At 46.1% G+C, this 12,009-nt stretch overlaps 1 protein-coding gene across 3 annotated transcripts in view; it reads left to right on the forward strand.

Moving 5' to 3' along the window:
• The window catches only part of STX18 (syntaxin 18), a 141,906-nt gene that overhangs the window by 115,264 nt on the left and 14,633 nt on the right, over window positions 1-12,009 (forward strand). For all 3 annotated transcript variants that reach the window (XM_037829383.1, XM_037829386.1, XM_037829385.1), the window contains 2 exons: window positions 3,945-4,063; window positions 10,768-10,856. In XM_037829383.1, the coding sequence (XP_037685311.1) occupies window positions 3,945-4,063; window positions 10,768-10,856 (208 nt within the window). The remainder of the gene's footprint in view (window positions 1-3,944; window positions 4,064-10,767; window positions 10,857-12,009) is intronic.

Here is a 12,009-nt window from a genome sequence, read left to right on the forward strand (position 1 = left end):
GTTGGTGGCATAAAAGGGTTAAGAGCTGTGCTGGACTCTGGTTAGCCTCTGCTAATATTTGAACAGGGCTTTATTTGAGGTTTGAAAGCACTTCTCCCACATATTTTCTCATTTCAAAACAGAAAAATCCAATTCTGTCCCCCCTTTTCTATCTCCTTCTGCTCTTTTTTTTTTTTTTACATTTTTAAATAGCATTCCAAGATTTTTCAAATAAGAGACTGGAAAACAGATGTTGGCCAGGTGGAAATTGTGTTGATTGCAGCTATGAAATGCTCAGCCTTCAGTTAGGGAAATCAAATAAATCACAGGGCATAAACTGATGTTTCTGATGGCTTTTTAAAAACTGCTTTTTTCACATTGACTTCAACTACTTAATTTGTAATTTCCCTGAGGATTTCAATAGATATTCTATGTGATAATTAGAATCTGTTTTTATCACTTAAAAAAAAGCGCTCAATTTTGTCTAAGTCTGCTGTCTTGATTCATTTTAAATTGAGAACTGGTGCATTAGCATATTTTGGACACCAAGGATGACTAACTTTAAAGGAGCGCTTTATTTAAAACTATAAAACCCTTCCTGGCCAATTCAGTTATAAAGCTGCCAAGTGGGGCAGAGGACAGCGGGTGTGTGCAGTGTGCACAATTGTGGAGAGCCAAGGTGTCCCCACGCAGGGCGAGGAGGGGTGGCTCAGTGTGGGGGTCAGAGCCTGAGCAAGGTGAAGGGAGTCTCCTAGGAGGGCATGGCAGCAGAGTGGAGGGTGTTAGTTATATACAGGGGGGGTGATCGAATCAGTGAATATATTAGGATAATGGAAGCCAGGTCTCTCATTCTTGGAGAAATGAAGGGAAGAAAACCAGAATGACCCCTGTGGTGCTGGACTGGAATGAAAAGTCCTAGGTGAAGTCATGCTTTTCAGTTTACATGGATAGAGATAGAATGAATATGGTTGCAGGTGTGTGTATGTAGACCTATGTGTAAATGCATGTGTACGTTTTCCAGCTCTGTCCACTGAAAGGACCTGGAGACAGTGACACCCTGATAGCAATAAACATACTTAGCCCCCAGATCTTGATTTCTAGGTACTAATTTCAGTTTAAAGGAACCAGAGCTCCTTGGAGAAATGACTGATTCCAGGGCTGGAGCTGGGAAAGTATAAAATAGACCTGGAACATGTTGTTACAGAAAGTAAGTAGGGCTCAGAGATATGGGGATAATAGCAGTCAAATACATTAGGACTTCAAAAGAAATTTTCTTTTCCAAATCACTCTACCTTTTCTCATTCCCAGTACTAATAGTAGCTGTAGCAGCAGTAATAGTAATAATAGCTAATTTTTTGGAGCACTTGCTGTTTACTATTGACTGTGCTAAGCACTTACATATAAACCAATAGCTGTACAAGAAGGATACTCTTAGCCCCATTTTACAGATGAAAAAAATGAAGCTAAGAAATGATAAGTCACTGTTAATTAGTAACTGTAAAAAGTCTGGAAATTCATGTCTTGTTTGTTTCAGGCTAGTTTGAAAATTGGCTAATGTGTCAGGTCACTCAACTACTAAATCCCAAAACAAACATCTCAGGTAAAATGTGAAAAACCATGTTAAGTAATAAATAGTAAATTAAATATTTGTATTTATCCACTTAATGTCAAAAAGAATAAATCCTGTTGTATTAGTAAGGGCTCTCTAGGGAAACAGAATCAACAAGAGATATCTATAAATATAAGATTTATAAAAGGGTCCCAAGCAACTGTGGGTATGCACGAGTCCAAATTCCGTAGAGCAGGCAGCAAACTGGCAACTCCAATGAAGATGTTCAATGAACTCCTCAGGCAACGAACTGGCAACTTGGATGAACTCAGGAAATGCTTCTCTGGTCAGCTGAAGAAGAAGTGAAGGTCCTCTGGCTCGCTTAAGAGTCTTCAACCGATTGGATTAAATCCAGCTGATTGCTTTCTCTCATTGTGGAAGACATGCCCTTCAGCTGCATCCAGTTGTACAGCTGTAGCCAATTGTCTGATGATTTAATAAACCAACCTTCTGGTTTATTAACCAGCCACAAATGTCCTTGCAGTAAGGGTTAAGCCATTGCTTGCTTGACCAGACACCTGGGTACCATCACCTGGCCAAGTTGAGTCTTGCGCCGTATACAGGAAATGAGGCTCCCAACTGACAGCCAGTTCCAACCCGCTCACTGCCCATGGGCTGAGCTCCTCAGAGGTGGGCGCTCCAGCCCCAGGCAAACCTTCAGGTGATGCAGCCCCGGCTGACATCCAGCTGCACTTGCCGGAAACCCCCGAGCCAGAACCACCTGCCCAGCTGCTCCCAAACCCCTGACCCCTGGAAACATTGATAGATGGTAAATCGTTGTTACTGTTTCAGGGCACTGTGGTTTAGTGATTTACTACTCAGCCACAGTAACACTTGGGAAGATTGATGTGGTAGCTACTTTTGAATGTTCTTTTACTAATGCTGTAGAAGAGCATTTCCTAAACAGCCTTTCTCGGAACACTCACCTATTGAAACTCCACGAACAAGGTCTTTGCAGTCAGGTTGTTTGGAAAACACTTTATGGTACATCGTTTTGGAAATTCACAATGTATTTTAACACAGTAAAGACTGAAAAATTGTCTAGTGAAGAACCTGTCTTTGACTCAACTTTCTCTGCCTCGTTTGACCAAGGAGTCCTTCCTCAAGGAGCACAGTGGGGAGATTGTCCTCCACGTAGGGCACCCATGAAGAACGTGGACCCCAGGGCCAGGTTCCCCAAGGCCACATCCCAGCTCTGCATTTACCAACCTTGTGACCTAGGCAAGTGGCCTAATGCCATATGCCTCAGTTTGCTCCCCGGTAAAAGGTCGTTAGTGGTAGTATTGATAGTATCTTATGGGGATGCTATGAGGTTAAATTAATTCATATAAAATGCTTTTAAAAAGCTGATATGAAATAAACCCTCAATAATTGTTAGCTGCCATTAAAAATATTATCCTTACACGTATTTATGTTCTTCTTTTTATTTAGAGCCTTTCTGCTTAGCAATGTGGAATTTATCGTAGCTCTCTTTAGCACTCTGCTGATGATTTTCAGTGTTACACAGATTCTGCTAAAGCTATTACCAGGCCAATTGTTTCATAAACAAACTTTTCTCTTATTAGCCACTTACTGATATTTATAAAGTGTTCATCCCTTCAACACACATTTATTAAACACTATGTGCCAGCATCTGGGCTGAGCAGCAGGCATGAGCTATGGGGGTGAGGCGCCTGCTTTCAGAACACACACACCACTGGCGCCAGACTGACGTGAGGTAATGACAGGCTGCGATGGCTGCAGGGGAGACCGTCTAGATGGGGAGGCCGGAGGGGGCCTCTCGGAGTAGGTGAGTCTGAGTCTAAACCTGCAGGTGGAAAAGGAGACAGCCGTGGGATGAGCCCCGAGGGAAAGAGGCGATGGCAGAGGCCTTTGTTTATTGAAACAAGTCGATGTGATCGAGGTGATAAAGTCTTGTGCTGTGATAGTTAAATTATTTTAAAATACTACCTATGCCTTACAGATATAGATATACACATACATGCATATATATATGTAACATGTATGTGTGTGTTCAGTGTGGAATCAGCATTTGGGGCCATGTTTGTGCCTTCTCTCCTTCAGCATGTGTGGACTGCATGTGAGGCAACATGCTGGTGCTGGGTGTGCAGATGGTGGGTGTAGGTTGGGGTGTGGGGGGGGTCCCTGCCGTGGAGGCGGCAACACCTGCACCTTGTCATGCCTGCTTGCTAGACACTAGAGGCGGGTCTGAGTGGCCACTGGACCCAGAGGCAGAAACTGCTCTGGTCCAAGGATACAGACAAGCAGAGGTAGCCACATGCCGCTGCATTCTGTTGTCAAACAGGAATCCTGCTATCTGAGTAAATTATCTTATGGCTAAATATTTATTTTTCAGATCCAAGCTGGAACCTGAACCAAATACAGAGACCAAAGAACTGACATCTTCTGAGAAAGCGTCGGAGAATCCTTCAAAAGAAGACTCTGAAGAAAAGCTTGTCACTGAAGAATATCCAGGTATGAATCAAAATAACAATCTTGCCATACATTTCTTCCTCATGACATGTTGGCAAAATGACGAAACAAGGAAAAAAGGGACATAGTCCCAGCCATCTTGTGGTGCACTATTTGCATAAAGCTTGTATTTGCATTCAGCATCGCAGCCTTTTTTCTGTCACAGTTGGCTCTGCGGCTGAGCCAGGTTTGGAGGATTCTCCCCATCATCCAGGAATTGGCAGGGTCTAGGAGAAAGGGCCTGATGTAGCTGGGCCTTAGAGGGATGGGGTCCAGAGACTTAGAATCAGGAAGAAATTTTGGCGGTCTCTGCTCAAGGAGTCTCTCTCAGGCTAGTCTCAGGTAAGGCGAGGTGCCTGCCTCCCCAGAAAACGTGCAGCCACGGTAGTTCCAGGGGCACTCTCAGTTTTTCCTGTCTTACCAGCCTGCCTCAGGGTGGGTCTGGTGATTTCAGGAACCTCTTATCCCTCCTTGTACTAAGGATAAAATGCAAGCCTGGGTTTCTGTGCTGCTGGCACCATGTGTACAGGATAGCCCGTGACTCAGAACAGTCCCAGCACAGAGTGGAGGCTGAGTAAACAGCACACAGATGAATGTGTGTCATGTTGTCGGGACATCTCCACTCTGTTTCCAGGTGGATGGCCAGCCTGTGTAAGGAAGGAATGTTTAGTTTGATGTATCCCAGAAGGGTGGCTGGGGTGGCATTTTGCCTTGCATGACTCACAGATCAGGCAAACTGAAGCCAGGAGAGAGCAGAGTCTCCCTCATCATTTTCTGTATCATGACACTGCAGCTCTCTCGGATGTTACAAACATCCTAGCAGATGCCCCCTGGGGGTGGGTTTCATCTTGTAGATGAGGCATTTGGAAAGTCTCAGAGAGGCTGGATAACTGGCCCAAGTTTAACAATTCATACATAGTGGACCCAAGATTTGTACGTGGGTCTGTGTGACCCTGAGTCCCATGTTATACGTGCTGCCTCTCCATCTAATTTTGCCCTGAGATTTGACATGTGAGGGGATTCCATCCGCATTCTGGCTGTATAAGCCTGAAAGAGGCCAGAGGACCTGCCCAAAGATTACAACTTCATTGGGAGGGGCAAGGAAACCAATGATTTTTGAGCCTCCTCATTGTAGTGGGCACGTGCTGAGTGTGTTAGCAGATTGGAGTCTTGTTGGGCCTTTTTTCTTGTTAGAGCAGTTGCAAGTTTAAATAAAAACTGTGCAGAGAGTACAGAATTCCCATAACCCCCTCTCCCCGCATGCACACACACACTCACATACACACACAGGTCTCCCTATGTTAAAATTTTGCATTAACATGGTACCTTTGCTACAATTGATGAATCAATATTATTATAATTATATTATTAACTATAATTCCATAGTTTAACTATTGGTTCTTTTTCTTCTGGAATTTTTTTAAGCAGTTTTATTCACATGCCATACACACCATCCAAAGTGTGCAGTCATTGGCTCTCAGTATAATCACAGAATTGTGTATTCATCACCATAATCAATTTGAGAAAATTTTCATTGTTCCAAAGAGAAAACCCCATACTCCTTTTACCCCCCTATTTTTGACACTTAGCATTGGTGTGGTACCTGTGTTACAGTTGATAAAAGACTATTACAATATTACTGTTAACTGTAGTCCAAGTTTGCATTAGGTGTGTTTTTCCCCATATACCAACTACTGGGTCTTTTGATGTGTGCTATTGTTGCCATGTTATAGATGAGGAAACAGAGGTGCGAAGTTTCCTTCATAACCTGTTCAAACTCAGCACCACATATGCAGCAGCACTGGGACCCCCAGGTCGGCCACTTTCTAGAGCCTAAATCCATTCGTCTGTACCAGGCCGCCTTTATCCTGCAGCTCAGAGGCCCTGCACACCTCCTGTTCCCGCTTGGCACTAGCGAGGGCAGACCTCCAGCACCACAAAGGAGCGCTGCTTTTCCTCAGGCAATAAGTAGGGATAGCATAACTACACTTACTCATGCCAGACACATGCACACATTCATTCATTCCCTCAGTAAACACCATGAGGGCTGACGAGAGTGGGGGGAGCCACTATAGATGCGTCTTGTGATGATGTTTAGCCAGTCTGCCAGCCGGGCTGCACACCCACGCTGAGCACGTTGGGTCTGGCGCTGTGCTAAGTGCTGGGGAGAAGGCAGTGAGTAGAAAATAGACACTGGCTTAATCTAGGGGGGAAACAGACATGAATCAAATAATTGCACAAATGGGTTTAAAATTACAATTACGATGTTTGCTGTGAAAAAGAGGTTCATGGTAATATGAGAGATGTGGCAAGGGCAGCCGGGGGCAAGGTCAGCAAGGGGGCGAGGTAAGGAAGGGGCAAGGGCAGCGAAGGGCGTGAGGGCAGAAAGGGGACAAAGTCAGCGAAGGGCGAGGTCAATGAGGGGTTGAGGTCAGCAAGGAGCAAGGTCAGTGAAGGGGGTGAGGGCAGCGAAGGGGCGATGGCAGCAAAAGCGGTGAGGGCAGTGAAGGGGTCAGAGCCAGTCACTCAGGGCTCTGAGGCCATGTTACAGAACTGTGGCCTCCTAAGAGCAGAGGCAACCAGTGAAGTGCTTTAAGTCGGCAGGGATGTGATGCAGTTTGTGTTTTCGGGAAGCGCGCCCTGGCCGCACCGGAGAGGAAAGGGAGAGCGCCGCGAGCCCCCGGGAACACGCCTGTCTCTTTAGGTGCCTCTGTGAGGCCGCCGCCCTGAGTTTTCCTTCCACTGCTGACTCCTCCCTTTCAACCCTGAGCCTTAAATAAAACTCTCATGTCCTCAATTCCTTTAAAGTTTTTTCCACCTCCTTTCCCACCTGAAACTTGAGGCACCACTTCTTCCGACAATGCCTCCCTTCACCTGGGAACGGAAGATTCTTATTCTTTCTTGGCCTACCTACCCCTCGCTTGAGAGGTGGGATCTTTACTCTCCAGGCTCTGAGATAGTGGCATTCCTTCGTGTTGCTGGCCTGCTGCTGCTCCTTGCGTCTTGGTCATGGTTCAGGTTTCTGAGGGGCCGGATGGCCAGTCCCTGCACCCCTGGCCTTCCCCTGAGCCTCCCTGGCTCTGACACCAGCCGGCCACTCCTCCCTCGTGTTCTTTACACAGTCATCTCTTCCTTGACTCTGTGCAGTCCCAAAGGGTAATAAAATCTGAATTGTTGATTTTTTATACTTGGTTTTGTTTGTTTTTCCCCCAAAGAAAGCTTTTATCACTGCCATAGCCTACACTTATCTACTTGCTGTTCATGGGGACAGGCCACCCCTTTGCTCAGAGTATAAGGGAGGAGACGGCCTGGCTGCAGCCTGGTGTCCTGGGAAGGCTGGTCCTCACTGTGTCCCTGGTATAATGTGGCAGTGGTCTCTTGGGAGCATTACATGAGGTGGCATGTCAGGAGCCTGGCAGTGTCTAGCAGGTGCCCTCAGTAGCGTTTGTGTTGCTGACTACACAGAGATCCATTGCTTGGCGTTTAGGATGGAGCAGTGTTCTTGCTCCCAGTTTAAGTGCTGAGAGCCAGAGAGTGGAAGGCCGAGATAGTGGTGCATTTCAGCACTAGTGTGAAGGAGACTGTGTATTTCTCCCCACTCTTGGGGACCATCAGGGTGACCCCCTCCAAAGTGGCCAGAGAGTCATGTGACAGCAGGGTGAGCAGACCAGAAGGGAGGATGGGCAGGCTGCTCATGGGCCCCTGCTGGGTATCAGAGCCTCTGTTTGAGCCCAGAGCTGCATCTGGTCCTCCCAGGGAGAGCCAGAGCCCAGTTGGTCACTGGGAGACCAAGGGGGACTGGGCGGAACGACTTGTGCCTCTGAGACCACTAAGATGGAGTGGGTAAGGGCAGTTCCATTTGGCTGGTCCCAGAGGTACAAGAAAGCCCTCTGCGTTTTCCAGCAGAATTGCTATGGCCTCAGAATACCTTCACACCAGACAAAATTTTAAAGCAAAGCAGTCTGACTGGGTAGAGCTGTGCTGTCCTGTACAGTCACCGCCAGCCCCCTGTGGCTGGTTAAGTCACGGCTAACTGCAGCTGTATCAAATGAGAAATACAGTTCTTCAGCTGCACTAGCCACACCTCAAGTGCTAAACAGCCACGCATAGCTGAATTGGCCAGTGCAGATCTGTCCCTTTACTTGTCTTTGCTTTTCACTTTTTTCATTTCCCTTTTGAAACATGAGATGTAACTTAGACAAAAAATTCTTTAGGATAGGACTAGGCAGGCACTGTTCTAGGCAGAGGAGGGTTGTTTTTTGCCTGTCATGTTCCTGTTTTTAAAAACAAGGCACTATTTCTGCCACTTTTTCATTTAGTCAACATGAAGCACCTTCTGTGATCACAGCCAACCTCTGGCCAGATCCAAGGCTTTGGCCTTTTTCTTCCACATTCCTGCTCAGCCAGGATGAGGTTTTCACGTCCCCATTTGGAATGTGTTTCCTGACATTGGCATCCCTTAGCCTCAAGTTGCTTATGATTATCTGTGAATAGCTCTTACACGTCTTTGGTGAGTCATGGTTCTTGCCCTCAGGACAAGCAGAGTTGACAGGACCGGATCCCAGCCCCTGGGAGAAAGAGAGGTCAGGTGGGAGGGCAGGACTCAGTCAGAGAGGTCAGGGAGAATTCAGGAGGAGGTTATACCAAGAAATGGATCCGGACTCGAGAAAAGAAGTTTAGAATGTTCTAGACAGAGGGCACAGCATGGAGATGGGTTTGGAATGCAGTCAGTAAAGAAAACACTTGTCAGTGCAGCATGCGCAATGGGGAGGAGACGTGGGAATCCAGGTTGGGAGTGTGAGCCGGGTCCAAACGTAGAGTGTCCCCAAAGCTGGACCGAGGAGTGGACCTGGGTGCGGGCACTGGGCGCACCAGGGTCTGAGCAGAGGACGGGCATGGCAAGTGCTGTGTGCCGGCGGAGGCTACAGCAGCCGCCCGGGGGGCTTCAGGTGGGTACACACTGGAGTGTGGTGCAGAATGTCATTTGACAAAACGCTCCCCTTCTAGCTTCAGAGTTAACTTATACTTGGTTCTAATGTCAGTACTGTTTTTGTGTTTCTAATTTTGGTACTCTTATAGTTAAAAAAAAAAAAAGAAAGGTAACATAAAAGCTTGAAATGGGCACAGGAATGAGGACAAGTCAGAGACATAGGGCTCTTAGGGGCAGGGGCTGGGATGGGTGAAAAGGACAGATGTTCCTTCCCAAAGAATGTCGACTCCGAGTAAGTCTTATCCATTTCTGAATTCTAAAGATGCTTTCAGCCTGTCATCAATAAAGTTTTTCCATAATGACAGTTCTGGCAGAGACAGCCATGTTGACAAAGCCTGCAGTAAGTGATGACACATTCCCAGTAATAACCTTGCCTTTTGTGCATCACCCACCTAACGGGCTTCTTCTAAATTGCTGCTATCATCATGTTCTTTTTCCTGTCATCTCAAAACATAAACTCAGGGAAGTTTCCTGAGATTGAGGAAGAAAAGGAAAAGGAGCAGTATTTTCCCTTGAGTACTTGCAACCCACTGACAAGCCTTCAGGCACCACCAAGGCGGACAGACACCGAGTTGCCTTCATTACTCTCGTCACAAGGCTCAACCTTCCATCCCAGGCCGGCCGCTCCCACCCACTGCCCCCTTTCAGTCCCTCCCGCAGTTTGCAAACCACAAGGGCCCCTCTACCGTGGCCCTGAGTGACCTGTCCAGGAGCCTGTGGGGTAGACATGCCTCACAGGGGATCAAGCCCATACTTTTTTCATCATGACTAGAAATGCTCTCTCTTCAGATGTCTGTGCACTTGCATCTAGCAGCTTCCCTTAGAGAAGTACTCCAGTGAGCACATGAGGCCAGTATCGGAGCATGGGCCCATTATACCTGTGGAGGTTTGGAAATAACCGAAAGTTTAGGAGTGGAATTCGGTTTACCTAAAGAATAGCTTATCCTTATAATGGACCATTACACTGCAGTTTAAAGGAACCAGATAGGTCCATGTGGACGGTCGTAGAATGATCTCCAAAATATATTACTAAGTCATAAAAGAAAGTTTTAGAGCAATATGTTGTCCTCAATGGCTGTCTTTATGAAAAACAGACAGCACATACACAAACTATATTACTTCTAGGTTGAGGGGGCAGGGACAGGGAATTCCATGAATGTGTGTGTGTGAATAGACTTAGAAAAAGGTCTGTGAGGCTACATCAAACCAAGAATAGTGTTTACTTTAGGTGGAGAAATAAGATTAGGGAAAAGATGCCATTTCCTGTATTATATAAATATTTTTATGTAATGAATGAAAATATCCATGTATCTTGCAGATTTTTAAAAGTTGTTATCCAGAAGAGTGTGATCTGTGAGGGAGGGGTGTAAGCATGTCTGTTTTGAAGTAAGGTACACTTTGGTTTTGAAGAATGTCTCTGTAGTTTGCAGCCATTTTTGAGATCAGTGCCGTATGGAAACTGCACAAGTCCCCCTCCCTAGCACACACACATGTGCACACACATGTACACAGGCACACACACACACATACACACACACACACCATTTAGGTCTGACCGCTGTGGAGGAATCTTCTGCAGTGCCTGAAGATTAGCCAACAGATCAGCAAGTAAGGACAAAACTGTGGGGCTGTGTTGTGTCTCATGTTTTTAGTAGGCTGACCTATTCTAAAACAAGTATTTTTGCCTCCATCTATTTTCATTTTTTTTGTTTAACAGAAAAGATATCGGCCAAAGTACAACCTGAATTGGGAACTTGGGGAGATGGCAAAGGTGAAGATGAATTATCCCCAGAAGAAATACAAATGGTAACGCTCTTCTGTCTAACCATTTGTTCTAACTAATTTTAGTAAGAATATTTCGAGTAGGAGGTCAGCCTGAGTTCTTTGCCCTGATTTTTATACTGAGGTTTTAAAATTATAAACAAATGTTTTATATACAACTCCCCCCACCCCCATTTCCTAATGCTTAATATGCTTTCCATACTTGAAAAATTTTCAATAGCATAATTAACGAAGACATTGCCTTGGAATAATTTTACTAATGTTAGATGTCCTTTCAGCAGCAGTAAAATAGTCTTCTAGACTAAATGGATTTTTTATAGGTGCTGCTATGGTGATTTTTAATTGTTTGAATTGCTAGTGTTATGGTAATGTAGAGAGCATTAGTAATGACTGAAAAATGAAAAGAGCTATACCTCACCTATGGTAAGATCCCTGTTTAGTTACCCACCCCCCAGCCGCGAGTTTTATAGTTTATAATCTCCGGGTGGGTTTCAAAAGGAACCTGCGAGGTTTGGCAAGAGCCCGTGCCAGCTCGTGCACAGCTGAGCTGGCAAGAGCCCTTGCCAGCTCGTGCACAGCCTTTGGCTCGAGTGGATTTTGGCATGGGAGCAGCCAAATGTACCGCATCTCCCTGTGGTTGGGATCTGAAGGGTCACAGAGCTGCCCTGGGGTGATGCAGTCCCCTGCCTGACAGAGTGGGAAAGTGCTGCCCACACCACACACATTGACAGATGGCACTGCCGTGACAAATGTCAGTGTCTTAATTTGTGCAGCAGTTTATAGTTGACAGAGCTGTTTGGTACTCATTTTCTCCAGGAAACTCTCAATAATCACATTCAAAGTGGTGGGTCTTTATTATCCCCTTCTAACTTTGGCAAAAAGCAGTTAAGTGACTTGGCCCAAGGTCCCCAGTACTAAGTGGTGGAGCTGGATTTCCTGATTCCTGGAGGCAGTGAAGTAGGGAGTGGAGCATCAAGCCAAAGCTTGGTCAAGCAGGAGTGACGTCCCTTCTTTCCCGCCTTGAACCTCTCAGACTGAGGCATTTATGTTGCTGGCGACTCCATGGAAAGCCCTTCTTCGCTGTCATCTTCATGTCCTGTAGGTCTCAAATGTCAGCGCCTGGAGAGGCCTTCCCTGATCACCAAGCTGGGGGTCCCCCACCCTCTTGTTTTTCCTC

The sequence above is a fragment of the Choloepus didactylus genome, chromosome 3, assembly GCF_015220235.1.
Source record: "Choloepus didactylus isolate mChoDid1 chromosome 3, mChoDid1.pri, whole genome shotgun sequence".
NCBI lineage: Eukaryota > Metazoa > Chordata > Mammalia > Pilosa > Megalonychidae > Choloepus > Choloepus didactylus.